Genomic DNA, 19261 nt, shown 5'->3' on the forward strand with positions numbered 1-19261 from the left:
TAACTTCCGAAGGAGTAAAGCTAGCCGCTTGAAATTTTGCACAAATACTTCTTATTAGTGTAGGTCGGTTGGTATTGTAAATGGGCCATATCGGTCCATGTTTTGATATAGCTGCCATATAAACCGATCTTGGGTCTTGACTTCTTGAGCCTCTAGAGTGCGCAATTCTTATTCTATTGGGATGACATTTTGCACAACGTGTTTTGCTATGATATCCAACAACTGTGCCAAGTATAGTTTAAATCGGTCCATAACCTGATATAGCTGCCATATAAACCGATCTTGGGTCTTGACTTCTTGAGCCTCTAGCGTGCGCAATTCTTATCCGATCAGAATGAAATTTTGCACGACGTGTTTTGTTATTATATCCAATAACTGTGCCAAGTATGGTTCAAATCGGTCCATAACCTGATATAGCTGCCATATAAACCGATCTTGGGTCTTGACTTCTTGAGCCTCTAGAGTGCGCAATTCTTATCCGATTTAAATGAAATTTTGCACGCAGTATTTCGTCATGATATCCAACAACTGTGCCAAGTATGGTTCAAATCGGTTTGTACAATTCTGGTAGTAAATGTGATGAGTGGACTGTATTGGATGCTTCCAGAACCGTAACAATTTACCATTGAAAGTACAGAAGAAGAAGAAAAAAGGCAAGGTTTCAGTTTGCTAATGTGGAACAGTTTATTAGCGATTTCTTTGCTTACCGCCTCCTAACGATGATGCTGCACAAGTGAAGTTAGTTGAGGCTAAGCAAGCGCGAAAGACGCCCTTTTGATTTAGTAAAGTATTTCAGCCGTATAGATAATGTTAGAAAGAGACAAAAAGGGGGTTTAGTACGTACTAGTTAGTAATCAATTCGTTGCGATACATATTAGGATGAAAGCGTTGCCAATCTTATATTAATTAACGTTAAAGAAAATTCAAATGGTTAAATTCAATATAATTCATTTGCCTTATTCTAAAGATGTTTATGACTTATATAAAAATGACTGCAAAAATGTTGTTGAAGTTGCTTCAACATGCCGGCCGCCTTGCAACACTGCAAAATCAGTAGTGACAAGCACCTGAGATGACCCAGCCAAAGATGGTACTCTGTACTAGTGGCATATTGGAAGACGATTGGATTAGGCCAGCTCGTAAAACTTTGGATAGTTGATCATTCGCCACAATGATTTCAATATTCGATGGGTGAAAAAAATGTGGGTCTGCCAGGTCGGTTAGATGGTCATACAACGCTTTAAGTTTTGGCTCATTAGTGGCTTTTGGTAGCACGGTGTGAAATTGAGATTTTACTAAACCATGAATCTGAATTTTTATTAAAGGGTCATGATACGATTCCAGATTTAAGCAGCAATACTCTTTGCCATCTCGCTTAGTAGTGCGAACATTAAGGCGTTCGACCAATTCTTTCAAAACCACGGTCTGAGCTTCTCCAGAGCTAAGCAGCAATCGCGCTTTTTTTGGACCAGTAGACGTCACGATCCGAGCAAGAGCAGTAGGAAGGAAAACGTGCATTGTTGGACGTCGGCTCAAACGCTCATTTAAGTGTTTCTGACGGCTTCTTCCGTTTCCTTTCGTCTTAAAATGGGCATTCCGATTTTGTTGTTTGGTTCCAGAGGATTTGTCGTCGGTATGAACCATAGTGTGGTGATTTTGTTGGCATACCATGCACTTTTGCCTGGATGGGCACCAGCTTCGTGTATGTGCAGTGCATAGGCAATTGAAACAAAAGCCTTTTTCTCTTATGACCTTCCGTCGTTCCGAGACAGGCATACGTTGAAATTTGGGACAATGTTTTAGGAAATGTCTTTCCTCGCAGATACGACACTTTGGTGTGCTAGATGTTGAGCTGAAATGTAGGATTTGGTATATTTAATGTGTGAACGGATTTGGAGAAATTTGACAACTAAGCTTTTGGAAGGATACACAGTTTAACCAAGGGTCGAACAATTGTACCCCTCTGTGTGCGTATTTCCGCCACACGAACCTTTGAATCTTGCCCAGTAAATACTTTGATAACTCTACCTAAGCACCATTCAGTAGGGGGTAAATTGTCTTCCTTGACCACAACGAAGTCATCCTTTTCTAAATTTTGTTGAGATGATTTCCATTTATATCTTCTTTGTAGTTCACAAACATATTCGTTTTTCCACCGTTTAGAAAACATTATTTGCAAAGATTTCAGTCTTTGCCAGCGATTCATCAAAGAGAGATTGTCTGAATACTCTTCAGGGATCGCCATAAGCGCTGCTCCTCTTATGAAATGGCCAGGGGTTAAAGGAATAAGATCAGTCGGGTCCTCGCTTATTGGTGACAATGGTCTGGAATTAAGCACACTTTCTATCCTGACCAACAGTGTGGAAAATTCCTCATAAGTAAATTTGAGATTGGAGGCAACTTTCCGTAAATGAGCCTTCATGCTCTTTACAGCTGCCTCCCACAGGCCACCCATATGTGGAGCATGGGGTGGAATGAAATGCCAGGAAAACCCGTACATTCCGTACTTCTCTGCAACCGATTTCTCGGCCTTTCTGAGGAACTCCTTGTATTCCCTTAAGAGAGATCTACTTGCTCCAATGAAATTGGTACCATTGTCTGAGAAGACTTTTTTAGGAAACCCCCGTCGTCCTACGAAACGATTAAAGGTGGAAAGAAAGGCCTCAGTGGAAAGGTCTGAACAGGCCTCCAAGTGAATAGCCCTGGTCGATAGGCAGACAAATATAGCAGCGTATCCCTTTTGCAATTTCGCATTTCGCAATTTGGAAGTTTTCAATTCAAACGGACCTGCAAAATCAAGTCCAGTGTGCGTAAAAGGCAAAGAGAATGTGCATCTTTCAGCCGGTAATGCAGCCATAATTTGGTTTCTCACTCGATGTTTATAAACGGTACAGATTTTGCAACTCCTGACACAATGACGTACAGCGCTCTTTAGGCGAATGATGTAGAACTCCTGTCGAATAGCACGCAACATGGTTTGATGCTCCGCATGTAAAAGAATCTTATGTGTATAATCAATAAACAGCTTGCAAAACCTGGAATTCTGTGGCACTATGATGGGAAATCTTTCGTTAAAGCTTAAGTCCGAGTTTGCCAAGCGGCCATTTACTCGCAGCAGACCATGTTCGTCGAGAAATGGATTTAAAGTCAATAACCTACTTTTGCAATTAATAGGTTGGTGGGACTCAAGGGCCTGGTATTCGGCAGAAAAGTATGAAATCTGTGCAAGTCTTACTAATCGAAATTTTGTAGAAATAATCTCCTGCGGAGAAATGAATACATTTTCTGTTTCCGGGAAGTTCCTTTTTTGACATCTCCTTGCAAATCGCAGCATGAAACAGATTACCCGTAGAGCCCGATCGAGAGATGAGAACCGTTCCAGTATATCGTCAATCACTTGTGTTTGGCAGGTAATAACCTTTTTCTCGATAAAAGCCTCTTTGTAGGTCATTTGCTTAGGCCAAAACTCAGATGGTTTGACGAGCCACTGTGGTCCATGCCACCATAAATGATTTGCGTCTAGTTCTGACGCAGTACATCCACGAGTACCAATGTCGGAAGGGTTATCCTTGGTTGGAACGTATCTCCAGTTGACATTTCCAACGTTTTCTAGTATCTCGGAAACTTTATTGGCAACAAAGGTTTTCCAGTAAAATGGAGGTTTTTGTAGCCAGGATAATGTAATGGTAGAATCTGACCACAGATATATTTCTGAAACAGTGAAGCTTAAATGTTGACGAACTGATTTCAACAATTTTGATAGCAGTGTAGCTCCACATAATTCCAGCCTGGGAAGACTGACAGTTTTCAACGGTGCCACTTTGCTTTTGGAAACTAACAGAAACGATGTTGTAGCGCTATCCGAAATAGTTGATACAATGTACAAACAGGCGCAGTATGCTTTCTCAGAAGCGTCACAGAAGCCATGAATTTGAATCCTTGCCTCTGGGGCGTAATGGATCCACCGAGGAATTTTAATATTCTCAATTTCATTGAAATTTGAAAGAAACATATTCCACTTTTCCAAGGAGTGTGGTTTGACTTCCTCATTCCAGTTCGTGCCGTCAATCCAAAGCTGTTGCATGAGAATTTTGGCCAATACAATTATCGGGGTTAACCAACCAGCTGGATCGAATAGTTTAGCAACTATAGACAATATTTTCCGTTTAGTAATCGGAGTAGACGGAATGGAAATGTTGGTGACTTTGTAATAAAATTGATCAGACATAGCATTCCATCGAATGCCTAATGTTTTGGTATCGCTTGTTTCTTCGATTTTCAAAAAATCTTCTGTAAGAAGGTCTTCCGGGGGCAAGTGTTGAAGAATTTTAGAGTGATTAGCCGTCATTTTTTTTAGAGGGAAACCCGCAGAATTTAACAAGTCAATAAGTTCCAAGACGTGTGATCGGGCTTCCGTTATTGTGTGTCCACCCGAAAGAATGTCGTCCACATAGATTTGGGTTCGTAGAATGGATGCAGCCGTTGGGTGGGTATTCTTTCCATCTTCACTCAATTGCAACAGTGTGCGTATAGCCAGATATGGTGCACAGTTCACACCGAATGTGACAGTTTTTAACCAGAAATCATCAACCCCTTCACTAGTCGAGTTACGAAACAGTATCTTTTGATAGGGTCTGTCCTCTTCGTGAATCAGAATTTGGCGGTACATCTTTTCAATGTCGCCATTAAACACATACTTAAAAAATCGCCAGCGCAATATAACGTTCATTAGATCGTTTTGAAGAGTGGGGCCTGTATGTAGCATGTCGTTCAATGAAACTCCTGTAGAAGTTTTTTTGGATGCGTTAAATACCACTCTTAATTTGGTGGAGACGCTTTCAGATCTAACCACAGCATGGTGCGGTAGATAAAAAGAAGAGTAGCGATTGTTCTCACATATTTCCATTGATGGCGCGATTTCCATGTGATCAAGCTTTAAATATTCAGATAATACCCTTTTGTATTCTTTGGCAAGTTCAGGAGAATGTCCAAGAGTTTTCTCCATACGAAAGAATTGTCCCATAGCAATACGTCGCGAAGATCCGAGTACTCTATCAGGCGGTAAATCCTGTCGGAATGGCAGGCGGACCCTGTATCTCCCATCAGGCAGACGATCAGTTGTCTTTCGGAAAAATTCTTCGCACCGGGCATCACTTTCAGAAAGAGGTTTTGCAATTGGAACTTCCTCTATTTCCCAGAACTTTCGAATGTCGTCATTTAGAGTATCAGTGGATACCACCCAGGAAGCAAATGTTGTAACAGAGCGTGGTCTTGGTGGTCCACTTATCAGCCACCCAAATTCCGTTTCCTGTGCCAAAAGACTTCCAGAAACATTCTTTTGAACACCAGATTTAATGATATACGGTAAAATATCGCTTCCAAGCAACATATCTATGGGGCCAGGCTTAAAGAAGTTTGGATCTGCCAATTCCAGGCGATTTAACGCCGACCAATCAGAAATTTGGGTGGGAGCACCTGGCATTAAATGCTTCAGATTGGAAATAACAATGGCCGAGGTGCGTAATTTGAAGTCAGACTTTCGGGACTGCAGAGTAACATCACACAGTTTAGATGAGTTTTCCAGAACGGTTCCTCCTAACCCAGATATTCGAGTTAACGACTTTTTAGTGGGGATTGAAAGTTGTCTAACAATTCGACTTGAAATAAAGGACTCCTGAGAGCCTTGATCAACAAATACCCGAATGGCAAACAATGTTCCCAAGCGCTCGATGTTCACTAAGGCGGTAGGTAAAACCGTTTCTTGTCCGGAGTTTGCAAAATTAGATTGGACATTCGATACATCATCATAGGCGGCATAGGAAGTAGATGGCTCATCCTTATATTGTGCATCGACGTGAAATGAGGATGATTCATGTTGGTTGTTTTGTGAGCTGTTTCCGGTTGTTCCACTTGTATGTCTTGCACCTGAATTCCTATTTCCGGCGGGGCCAGTGGGATCCGGGTGTAGCATAGTATGATGTGATTGCTGACAAGTCTGGCACAACTTTTCGCTTTGGCAATTCTGAGCCTGATGTCCGTAGGAGAGACAGTTCTCACAAATCTTGTTGGTAGAAACAAACTTTTTCTTCTTACCCAGTGGCCAAGCCTTAAATTGTGGACAGCCCCTCAAAGAATGGTTCTGTCGACAAATTTTGCATGGGCGATAATTCGAATCCGACTTCGTGTGAAAATTCTGAGATTTGTGAGCAGATTGAGAAGAATTCGTCGGTCTCTTCATATCGGAAATTGACTCTAACATGTCTAACCTTTTCGCGATAAAATCATCCAGTTGACTCCAACTTGGCATTGATTTGTGGTCATCTATTGAATTCTCCCAAGCAGTAAGTGTTTCGTCCGGCAGCCTGGACGACACCCAGAAAACAAGAAAAGGGTCCCATGATAAAACAGATAAACCGTAGGACCTTAGAACAGACAGACAGTTGTTAACTGTGAATTGTAAGTTCCTCAAAGCCTTCCCTTTCTCTGAGGATACGTGTTCAGTTTCGAAAATTCTCCTAAGTTGGTAATTTATCAGAATGCGTCTATTTTCATAACGCGATCGCAGAGCCTCCCAAGCCAACTTGAAATTTTCATCAGTGAGCGCAAACTGTTTCACGATCTGATTTGCCTCCCCACGCGTCTTTGACCGAAGGTGGAATAGCTTCTGCGCAGGAGACAATTTGGGGTGTTTGGCATAAATTGCCGTAAACATGTCCCTGAAACTCGGCCACTTATCGTAGCCACCACTAAAAAATTCAGTGTCGCATGGCGGGACTTTTACAACGAAACCCCCATCTTCCGTAGCCCTAGTCTCTGTTTCCTCCTTCGCCTTAGACTTCTCCAGCTTCTGCCTCTCAATTTGAACTAAATCAAGAATAGCCGCCTTACAGGCCTTGTATGCCCTACAAGATTCAGAGAACTTCGAGTGAATCGCATTGCGCACCTCTTGAGTGTACTCAGGTTTTTCAGACGTCATCTCCGTCTCATAAACCTGTGTCAGTTGACGCCAACGTCGCTCCAAGTCATCTAGTTCGACCTGCAAACTAGATGCAGTATGATCCTCAATGGGAATTCCAGAAAAATTGGCGCAAAAAGTGACCACTTGGTCCGAAAAAAAGATAAACCTCTGGGAACTCATCTTCAGCTGAATGTGAGAAGCGACGAAATACCAAACAAACTACAAAATTTGAGAGTATAACAAATAATGGCCTATTCAAATAACCTCAAATGGTACCTTTATCAGTGAAATAAAAGGGTAATATATAGACCTCTACTCGAACTCAACACAGATTGCTCTTCGAAAACCGCCGAAGACAACTCAGGTCCAATAACAAAACATCAATTACCAATCGCGATCATAGGAATTCCGTACCAACGTGAATATAGTACAAAATTCAACTTGGTCAAGTATATCCGGTTACAGGTCTTAACGGATGATCCTAAAACGCAGTGAACCAATTAAAACCCCAGCACGGAACTTGTGTATACTGGTCTCCTTCGAAATATGGTCACTCTCTTTCTCCCAGTCACTAAGCCATTCGTGATAAAATGATTCTGAGAAAAAAAATTCCACCAAACGTCTTGGGACTTCCTCCTGAGCTCTTCTTCCAGAAAGGAACTCTGAATAGTAACGCGTGCGTGCTATGGACTTCTTCTACCCCGATTCAACGTGCTCTCCTCCTCAGCGGCGGAGCGATTAATCCCAAAGTTCAGTGCTAATATTTCCGGTTCACCGTACTAAGTCTCTTATCTCCGAAATAGATAAATAAACCAAAGTTCTATGGCTCCTAAGGTGTCAATTGGTAATTCATATGAAATATAGTATGTCAAGTGTCACCTATATCCCAAGCCAGGACATATAAGGTGTAATGTAAAAATACAGGTGAGAGATGGGTTCAGTCCCATACAATTCATTCAGGTAAGCAATATGGTAAATAAATTCATGCGCTTAGATTGAAAATAATCGACTGGAGGTAAATAGGAAAAAAATTAAGGTAGCATAATGGGTTCAATACAAATAAGGGTTCCAATGTTGCGGTACTCTCTAATAAGCTGTTTATTTAGAAAATAACCATTTTATGGTTTCATGGCGAGAAATTGGGTAAGTGGGTAACAGAGTAATCGTTTCCTGGGATAATATATATGTATGTGCATTGACGTGGATTGTCCTTTATTATTCGATATATGACCTACATATATTCTCATCCCAAAGTATAGGTGAGTCAATATAAGCATCAAATATTATATTCAAGTATTGATGTCAAACTTCATCAAGATAACTTCATAACCTGATGTGCATATATCTCTAAAATTTAATTCATGTTTAATTTCTTTCCTCCTCATGTATGAAATTTGTAGGAGCATCGTAGCCATCTGTCTACACATAACAATACATGTTTCATCTTCCAACCGGTGTATTATTGACAAATTCGTTTTAATTCAATTCCCGGCTGTGATTGGCCACTTGTCATACATGACACCTGTTGGACACTTTCAATTTTAAATATACAATCTCCTTTTGACTTCCAGATAATTTCGTGAATTCTTCGTTATATCCAGATTTTTATTTAGAAAATGTAGCGTTTTTTGGCAATATCGCGTGTTTTTCAGGGACTGAAAGCCAACAACTATTTAAATTGATTTTCTCATAGGAATTTATAAAATTTTGTCAATGAAACTTACGTGAAACCATTGTTTCAATGAAAATAGAAAATTGTCATGATAAAAGGTAAGGTTCAAGGAAAAGTAGCAACATTCATAAAAACAGCTTTTCTATGAAGAATGAAATTTCAGTAGTGACTTCACAAACGGCCCTCGTATGTATACTTTGTAACATGAATGCACTCACCGCTAACCTTCTCTCCCCCTTTTGCAAATCATACCGGTTTCTTGTCTGACTTAGCCGCTAATACTCCATGTGTCTCCAATTTCCAACAAATTCTATGATGTATTTGGGGCTTTTTCCCTTTCGTTTCTAGCACATGGAATTCAATTATTCAATGGATGCTAATCGATGTTAAGGCACAATTTTTCTTTTTTCTTTTCTTTACACACGGAATTCAATTATTCAATGGATGCTAATCGATGTTAAGGCACAATTTTTCTTTTTTCTTTTCTTTAAACCGGAAACTTCCTTGCTTTTTACACACGCTTTAATTTCAGTAAGAACAAACTTGTCTAATTAGATTTTGCCACAACTATGTTTTAAACTTTCTATACACTTTCAACTTTATTTCCGTTCACCTCAATAGTTTTCTAATTAGAATCTTCCACATTTCTATTACGAAAAAGTTTTTGTTTTTCTCTTTTCTAAAGATTATTTCTTCATATTCATACACCATCCATGCAGCCTCGCTTCAAAAACTAAATGAGGAATCGCCTCTCATTGGTCTTCTAGCAGCCTGAATGTATTCGTCTGCAGATCAGCACGGCTCTGTACGTATAAGAGATGAGTTTGGCTTTATGTATTTGCAGTGGAGTGGAAGAAGTCTCAATCTAAGAGAGTCAGTAATGGAAAGTTAGAGGTCTCAACCGTAGTCGCATAGGATTGGGAGCCTGTTAGTTAAGCCAGTGTGAAATGACAAATCCAATGGCAAAGGGAAGAGCGTCCGTGATGAGATTTCGTTTCTACCTCTTCCTCTGTACGTAGAGAATTATGTATGCCAGCAGCGGCGTGGGCGTGAAGTGCAACAAAATTTATATATTCGAGAATTACGAGTATATCAGTATAAGTAAAAAAAAACAAAATTGTGTCTCTTTGCGAACACTTATGTATAACAAAAGTGTGCAAATTACACCAGTGCTATTAGAGTATTACTCTCTAATCTGCAATTTCTTGTTGTTGCAAAGACAGATTGGAATGACAGCAACTTAGATAACAGTCGTACTCTTAAGTTCTGGGTTAGAAAACAGCAATGCAAATACACACTTTATGTCTATTTATTCCTATAGTCTCATAAAATTAAATGCTCTGAAGATTATCTTAAGCTCGTGAAGCAAGATTCGATCGTTCATATATTTTTGCTCGTGAAGCAATATTAAATCTTTATATAGTCTGCTTGTGAAGCAAGATTCGATTTCCATATATTTTTTGCTCGTGAAGCAAAATTAGTTTCCGAAGGTATCATCAAGAAACTCTTTTGACAAGAGCATTGAGAATTATTCATGTGGACTATGTGCGCCTTTTTTGGGTTTCAACAGTACAAAAGACAGTTTTTTATTTTTGGACTTTCATGTCATGTAACATTCAAATTTAATCGCCAAATCCCTATCCGTTCACACATTAATAAATCCTACGTACCTTTTTCCCATTGTCTTCTATGGAAGTTATAGAATAATTTGTTTTTAAACTAGAGCGGTGGACGTGATCCCAGCTTTATAGATTCACTTGTTCTTTCCAGGTTCGATGGACCATGTACAATTCTGGTAGTAAATGTGATGAGTGGACTGTATTGGATGCTTCCAGAACCGTAACAATTTACCATTGAAAGTACAGAAGAAGAAGAAAAAAGGCAAGGTTTCAGTTTGCTAATGTGGAACAGTTTATTAGCGATTTCTTTGCTTACCGCCTCCTAACGATGATGCTGCACAAGTGAAGTTAGTTGAGGCTAAGCAAGCGCGAAAGACGCCCTTTTGATTTAGTAAAGTATTTCAGCCGTATAGATAATGTTAGAAAGAGACAAAAAGGGGGTTTAGTACGTACTAGTTAGTAATCAATTCGTTGCGATACATATTAGGATGAAAGCGTTGCCAATCTTATATTAATTAACGTTAAAGAAAATTCAAATGGTTAAATTCAATATAATTCATTTGCCTTATTCTAAAGATGTTTATGACTTATATAAAAATGACTGCAAAAATGTTGTTGAAGTTGCTTCAACACGGTTTATAACCTGATATAGCTGTTATATAAACAGATCTGGGATCTTGACTTCTTGACCCCTAGAGGTCGCAATTATTATCCGATATGCCTGAAATTTTGTACGATGGATCCTCTCATGACCATCAACAAACGTGTTTATTATGGTCTGAATCGGTCTATAGCCCGATACAGATCCCATACTGTGAGCCCCAATGAGCGCAATTCTTATACGAATTGACTGAAATTTTACACAGGTCTCCAACATATAATTTAATTGTGGTCCGAACCGAACCATATCTTGATATCGTTTTAATAGCAGAGCAACTCTTTTCTTATATCCTTTTTTGCCTAAGAAGAGATGCCGGGAAAAGAACTCGACAAATGCGATCCATGGTGGAGGGTATATAAGATTCGGCCCGGCCGAACTTAGCACGCTTTTACTTGTTGGGTGTTAACGTTGAGGGGACCGACTCTCACCTCCCAATAAAAATAACACCAAACTGTCATGCAGGACGACTGAGAATGAGAACATATTGTACACAAATGAAAGGACGTGTCAGAGGGCAATTCCCCACCCCCATCCTACCCTATGGCTTATGAAGGCCGATAAGGATAGAATAGGACAGCAATAAAAGGTCTTTGGAAGCAGAGTTAACTTTTTGCCCTTAAATTGCAATAAAAACGGGAAGGACATGCGGATCTTTGAAAAGGTGATATAGTGACAGCTTTGAAATATTATTTTGAAAGTAGATAACCATTATAAAAAAAAACAAGTAAAAACGCTTTAAGTTCGGCTGTGCCGAGCTTTCGATATCCACAGTTTATTATCGAAATTTATATTTATTATAACACTACTATATCCATATTAATAATCAAATATAGCCCGATCTTAATCATATTTAGTTCAGGTGCCGCGAAGCTCTATACAAGTAACAGTTCGAAACTTTGGTGCGCCGTTCATGTAAACAAGCCCAAATTCAGATGATTGATCTTTATGACAGCTATATCTAAATATGGTCCGATCTGGACCATTATGGATGTTGGGAGTCTTAAAGCAGCTCTCTGTTACAAATTTCAGCAAAATCGGAGAATAAATACGCCTCTTATGGTTTTCAGGCCCTAAAACTGAAGATTGATTGGTCTCTCTATCGCAACTATATCTTAATATAGCCTGGTCTGGACCATTTTCGGGACAGATGTTGGGAGTCTTTATACAACTCACTGTTTCAAATATAACCACAGTCGGGTAATAAATGCGCCTGTTATAAGCCTAAGACCCAAAATCTGCAAATCGGTCTATATGACAGCTATTGGGTTGCCCAAAAGTTGAAAATTTTTTTCACAGCTTGTGACTCTGTAATTGCATTCTTTCTTCTGTCAGTTATCAGCTATTACTTTTAGCTTGCTTTAGGAAAAAAGTGTAAAAAAGTATATTTGATTAAAGTTCATTCTAAGTTTTATTAAAAATGCATTTACTTTCTTTTAAAAAATTACTTTTTGGGCAACCCAATATTTCCAAATATGTAACGATCTGGCCCATTTTGGATTCGGATAACGACGGTCCTAATAAAACTCACTGTTCTGAGTTTCAGCAAAATCGGGTAATAAATGCGCCTGTTATAGGCCTAAAACCCTAAATCGGCATATCGGTCTATATGGTAAATTTGGTCCGATATACACCATATTCGGATCGGATGTCGAGGCTCCTAGTGGCAGCCACAGTTTAAAATTTCAGCAAAATTGAATAACAAATGCGGGCTCAATATACTCTTGTGGGCTCAATACTCTATATCGTGAGATCGGTCTATATCCAAATATGGTACGATCTGGACGATAGTCTACAAAAAGGTTTAGAGGAGTACCAAAGCTCATTGTATCAAATTTCATCGAAATCAAGTGCAAAATGCTCCTTTTATAGGATCGATACTGTATATCGTGAGATCGGTCCATATCGCAACTATATTCAAATATAATCCGATCTGGACGATATTCAACAAAAAGGTGCAGAGTGGTGCCAGAACTCATTGTTTTAAATTTCATCAAAATTGAATGAAAAATCCTACTTTTATAGGCTCAGTACATTATATCGGGAAATCGGTCCTATGGCAGCTATATCCAAATATGTTCCGATCAGGACCACATTTGACAGGAATGGTTAGGGGTCTACCAGAACAGTTAGTTTTGACAGACCTCTGTACCGTTTTGTTGAGTAGCGTCTATGTCCAAATATGGTCCTACGTAGACGATATTCAACAAAAAGGTGTAGAGGGAAAACTCGCTGTTTCTAATTTCATCAAAATCGGTTGGAAAATGCTCTGGACCACATCTGACAGGAATGGGAAAAGGTCTACCACAACTCACTGTGTCAATTTTCATCGAAATCGGTTCATAAATGGATCTTTTATGGTTTTAATACATGAAAATTTATAAATATACAAATAAGGGATCTATTGGGTGTTTACTCGGAAGAAACCAATCTCAGGGATGCCTAAATATGTACCGATTGCAACGAAATTTCATACATGTTGTTAGAGGTGCAAAAACTTTTATGTAGCAATCGATTCATAACCTCGCGTGTTATGGATTCATAAGTGAAATTTGGAGGTACATATAAGTGGGTGCTATGTCTGGAGCTTAAGGGTAATTTTTAAGAGCCAGAGGAAAGTTTTTCTAAAAACCCAAAAACATAAAATTCGGAAAAATTATTGAAATTTTTATTTGAATCGATATTACGGTCCCTATAATATAATGTTCGAAGATTATTTCATGCAAATGTTGACCGTGACTGTGCCTCAAATGGTCCATTCGCTTAGTCTAATTTTGGCATACTCTTTTCAACATTTCGGCCGGTATCTCACGAATAAATGCTTCAACGTTGTCTTCCAACGCGTCAATTGAAGCGGGCTTGACTGTGAAGGCATGAGCTTCAACATAGCCCGACAAAAAATAGTCTAAAGGCGTTAAATCGCACGATATAGGCGGCCAATCGACCGGTCTCGAATTTGAAATAACATGTTCACCGAACTCGCCCCTCCATGTGGCATGTGGCACCGTCTTGTAGAGACCACATGTCATGCAAATCAAGATATCATCTTACGGTAGTGCTAAACATTCACAGTTACGTTACGACTCGCATCATCTTTGAAGAAGTAAGGTCCAATGAAGCCACTAGCACCCCCACTAACTGCACCAAACTGTGACTTTTTCTGGATGCATTGGTAGCTCTTACAATGTTTCTGGCTGAACTCCACTCACTCCAAAATCGACAATTCTGCTTATTTACGTACCCATTGAGCCAAACGCGATTAACTTTCTTAACAGAGCACGCATTTTAATAATAAAATTCAGTACTTTGCAAGCGTTGTTCGTTTGTAAGATAATTCATCGTTAAATTATGTACCAAAGTGAAGATGTTTGACAGAGAAACAAAACACGAAACGTGCTTGAGCTGTTTAAACCAGTGTTGCCAAAAAGATAATAGCTAAAAAATCACCCGTTATAATTTGTACAAATTTTTACCAAATTCAGAACGCATAGTGTTTGCCAAATTTCTGGAATATTAGTTTTTTATGTGAAAATCGGGCATGCATATATACGGGAGTGATATCTTAATATCAACCGATTTCTATAAAATTAAACGACGGATTTTGCCATCCCCAGAGAAGGAGGCGCATTATTTTGGTGCCAGGCCATAACGGAGTAAGAACGAAAGGGCAGACAATTTGGCTGTGAAGGCCAGAGGACTGCCGTCAATAAACTTGGTTAACCCGAAGCCTTTCGGGTCGAATCAGTCCAAGTTAAGGGCATGGGTGACGAACGCGCATGCAACATGGTGGAACAGCGAAACGGTCGGTAGGACGGCGAAAATCATATATGGGGTTAAAGATCGTGAGAAGACGAAGCTATTACTGAAAGGAAGTAAAAAGGAGGTCAGTATAGCTATTGGTATCATATCGAGACACAGAGGACTAAGAGCTCACTTATGTAAAATCAGTGCGGCAAGTGATAGCATGCATGCGTAGGGCATGCGGGGAAGATGATGAGACGTTGGAGCATTTCCTTTGTAATTGCTCGGCTTTCGCGGCAAAAAAAAAACACCGGTACTTAGGTGGGAACACAATACCAGACATGACCAACTTAGCCGAGTTGTATGGAAATCAATTCAGGATTTTGTAAGCAGCACGGAATTCCTAACTTAGATTCTCTTTTTCGAGGTTAAATTTTTTTAGTACTTAGAGCGCACAACAAGCCCATTACTGGCTTAGGTGTATGTCCATAGTGGCATGGGGTGGATTAATATCTGCAACCTCTTTTCAACCAAACCTAATCTAACCATTAAGAAAATAGTTTGAGCCAAATTTCGTGAAGATTGGTCCCATTTCCGCCCATAGTGCGCCAATTCCTGAATGCCCACTTTTGACTTCTTGAGTCTCTTGAGCTCAATTATTATCCGATTTGGCTGAAATCCCGTATGAGATGTTTTTTTTTTGACATCCAACAATTATGCCAAGTATGGTGTAAATTTGTTCATAACCTGAAATAGAAACCGATCTCCCGATTATACTTCTTCAACCTCTTGAGGGCGCAATTCTCACCATAACCTCATATAAACCGATTTCCTGAATTTACTTCTTGAGCCCCTAAAAAGGTTCAATTCTTATCCAGATTAGCTGAAATTTCGCACAAAGACTTTTACTATGGTCTCCAACATCCAATCCATGTATAGTCTGAATCGCTCCGTAACCTGATGTAGCTCTCATAGAATAGCAATTCTTATCGATTATCCTTTGGTTGCCTATAAAGAGATACCGGGAAAAGAACTTGTCTTTTTTTAGCTTCATAAGAAAGACAATTAACTTTAAAATCAATTTGAACAAATAATTAAAAGATACATTTGATAGATAACAAAATTTGAAGTTTTGAAAGTGACTGTCCACCATAACCAACTCTCTCAGATCACAATGTTGAATACCAAACATCAAATCAAGGTTCGAAATGAACCAAAACTGGTTTGGGATTTCATCTCATTCGCAGCAACAACTTCGTGCACATTAAACCACAAGCATTTGAAAGAAAATGCCTTTGACAGAAACACATACTGAGATGACATTATAATTTATAATTTTAAGCTGACACATCAATTATAGCCTATGAACGAAAAGTCAAATAGAAAATAATTCAAAATAAGACTTTAAGTTTCTTAAGGGTGATTTTTTAGCTATTTTCTTTTGGAAACACTGGTGTAAAAAGTTCACGCACGTTTCGTGTTTTGTTTCACTGTCAAACAACTTCGTTTGGTCTATAATTAAACTATGAATCGGCTTGTTAACGAACACCGCTTATAGTTAATGAATTGTATTATCAAAATGAGTGATCTGTTAAGAAAAGTCACGACGCGCTTCTTCCATTTTACGACGAAGCTCATTTTTTGGCCCAATGGGTATGTAAATAAGCAGAATTGTCGATTTTGGAGTGAAGATCAACCAGAAGCATTGCAAGTGCTACCAATGCATACAGAAAATGTCACAGTTTGGTCCGGTTTATGGGCTGGTGGCATCATTGGACCGTACTTCTTCAAAGATGATTTGAATCATAAAGTAACTGTGAGTAGTGAGCGCCACCGTGAAACGATATCCAATTTTTTTTTTGCCCAAAATGCAAGAGCTTGACTTGCATGACATGTGATTTGATATCTAAATATCACACATGCCACACAGCACGCGTAACAATAGACATATTGAGAGGCGACTTCGGTGAACATTTTTTTTTACGTTCGAGACCGGATAATTGATCGCCTAGATCGTGCGATTTAACGTCTTTAGAATATTTGTTGTGGGGCTATGTTAAAGTTCATGTCTATACAGACAAGCCAGCTTCAATTGACGCGTTGGAAGACAACATTGAAGCATTTATTCGTGAGAAACCGGCCGAAATGGTGGAAAGAGTATGCCAAAATTAGACTAAGCGAATGGACCATTTGAGGCGCAGTCACGGTTAACATATGGACCGTGCTATCGATTCAAATAAATATTTCATGCATTTTTCTTAATTTTATGAGTTTAGCTCTTAAAAAATCACCCTTTATATTTCTCTTGGGAGAATTAAACTTTGTTATGTGAAAATGTTATAGATTTATATTTTGTTGTCCCCGTCGGTAGGCTGGTGATAACAAACCTCATTAATTGAATCAGAACAACTGGATCCATTGATGATGTGTGTATCTCATTTTTGTCTGTAGTTAAAGGGCACAAAGTCTTTTAAAGTTTGCCCTGATTGAAAGTCTTACCAAGTGTGTGTCTTAAGTTTGTTGTTTGCATAACAGAAGACTGATTTAGGATACAACCAGAAAATTGGTCTAAATAGTATTTGCTAGAATTCATACTTTTTCATGTACAAATAAGATTCACTTTAAGTACTCCAGGTAGTTCCAAATAGGCTGTTTAAGGAAAAACATTATCAAATGATTAACCTCGTTACTATGACAAAAGTGCACGATAAGGAAGAGGATTTATGGTTTAACTTTGAACTTTTTAAAGATCAGAGTCTCATGCCAAAAATGGCCATAACGAAATCATTTTCATTTGCCGTAACTGGCTTGACAATGATAATGGCTTCATTACTATTTTTTTCTTACGAAAGCAAAAAACAAATTGACCCGATGACTCTGCAAATCGCAGCTACTCTTTTGGTTCCATGAGAGGCGCAGTGAAATAAATGAAATGCAGCCAATTGCAACGTTTGTGTGTGTATGGATGCGGAATTGGGCAATGAAAAAGAAAGTTGATTTCTCACTCAATGCTTGAGTTTTATCCACAGAAGGTTAATCAAAGTTATTTATTGGGGGTCATTTCGGAATCACAAAATGTAGGCACTATAAATTTTAACAAAAAAAAAAAAATAATGGTTTCCATAGTATTTTCCTATGAAAATGAAAATTAATTTTTTTATAAATTCCTCCATTTCTTTTTGTTGTAGGCAATCGTATATTAACGCATTTCAATGAAGTCTATGCTCCAACTCCGCCGTTTGCAGCCTCTGTGTCCAGCAACACAGCAGCACCGCATGCCAGTGCAAGCACAACTTTAAATAAAACCAAAGCAAAATCTACAACAACACTAACCACAAACTCCAAATCGAATTCAACGTCAACAGCAGTGCCAACATCAACGCAACCACAGCAGCATGATTCAAACAAAGTTTACCTCAGTGCTGCGTCTGCGCACTCGCCACCTGTTACAAGCACCACAAGTGGGTCGCTGACTAAACTGCCATTGCCACCCGACTTGAATTGTGAACGAGCCCGCATTGAAATGCGTCTAAATGAAATTGAAAAACGCCAAACCGATGTGCGGACAGCCTGGCTTGAATTGCTGCAGTCGGTGAGGGAAGCCAGAGAAGTGGCCACCCTGGAGGAGGGAGTGGCCTTTGTCACCAATTGGATTTTAAACACGGCGGAGCAAAAGCTGAATCGCCAAACGACCATTGGCTGTGATGTCAAGGCGTGTGAGCAGTTGAGAACAGCACATGACCAGCTGGAATTGGAATGTCGTGAAACGTATGGCTTCTATGCTGAGTTGTTGTACAAAATCGATTCATATTCCGGCAGCAAGGATACGCAGGCATTTCGTGACCTATTGCCACAAAAGGAATTCATGCAGTTTGTGTGTCGTTCGTTTGCCACCAGGCTGGAGAGAAGGCGCAACATTCTGATCACCTCATTGCGGTTTTATCGCCTGGTAACCGAATATTTTGAAAGAACCACAGATGTGTTCGAATCACTAGTCATGGGAACGACAGGGGGTAAAATTGGGGATTTAACAGCGGCCACGTCAACGCTGAAAAAGCTTAAAAGTTCTCAACAAAATTTGGGTAAGTGAAAGAGAAAAAAGCTAGAATTTATGTGGAAAGAGATTTCACAAAGTATGAACATTTCTGATCTTTATATGAATAGAGATGGACAATTGGGTATAAATGCATATATTTTTGGGGGGTTAGTCAGAACCAGGTTGCGGAGTCTGTGTCCTTCAATTTTATGGTTTTGCTTTTATGGGCCTAAGACCTTAAATCTGTCTTTATGGAGGCTATATCAAGATATGGTTAGATTAGGTTGAAAAGAGTGTGCAGATATTAATCCGCCCCATGCCACTATGGGCATACACCTAAGCCAGTATGCGGCTTATTGTGCGCTCTAAATACCAAAACGTAACCTCGAAAAAGGAAATCAAAGTCAGGAATTCTGTTCCCCTTTCTCCGCTATGGCCCGGCACCCAAACGATGCGGATTGTGCTATCCTCAGAGAAGGTGTTAATCTCCTTCTTACACTCCAAGACTGTTCGTGACCTTACTGTCATGGTTGTTATTGCCCTGAGAGCAAAATTACTGTCCGCAAAGATATTTACA

General features: G+C 39.4%; 1 protein-coding gene across 5 annotated transcripts in view; it reads left to right on the forward strand.

Annotated features, from left to right (window-relative positions):
* The window catches only part of LOC106081529 (uncharacterized), a 500989-nt gene that overhangs the window by 106023 nt on the left and 375705 nt on the right, over window positions 1-19261 (forward strand). For all 5 annotated transcript variants that reach the window (XM_059370922.1, XM_059370920.1, XM_059370925.1 and 2 more), the window contains one exon: window positions 17837-18730. In XM_059370922.1, the coding sequence (XP_059226905.1) occupies window positions 17837-18730 (894 nt within the window). The remainder of the gene's footprint in view (window positions 1-17836; window positions 18731-19261) is intronic.

Source organism: Stomoxys calcitrans, chromosome 1 (assembly GCF_963082655.1).
Source record: "Stomoxys calcitrans chromosome 1, idStoCalc2.1, whole genome shotgun sequence".
NCBI lineage: Eukaryota > Metazoa > Arthropoda > Insecta > Diptera > Muscidae > Stomoxys > Stomoxys calcitrans.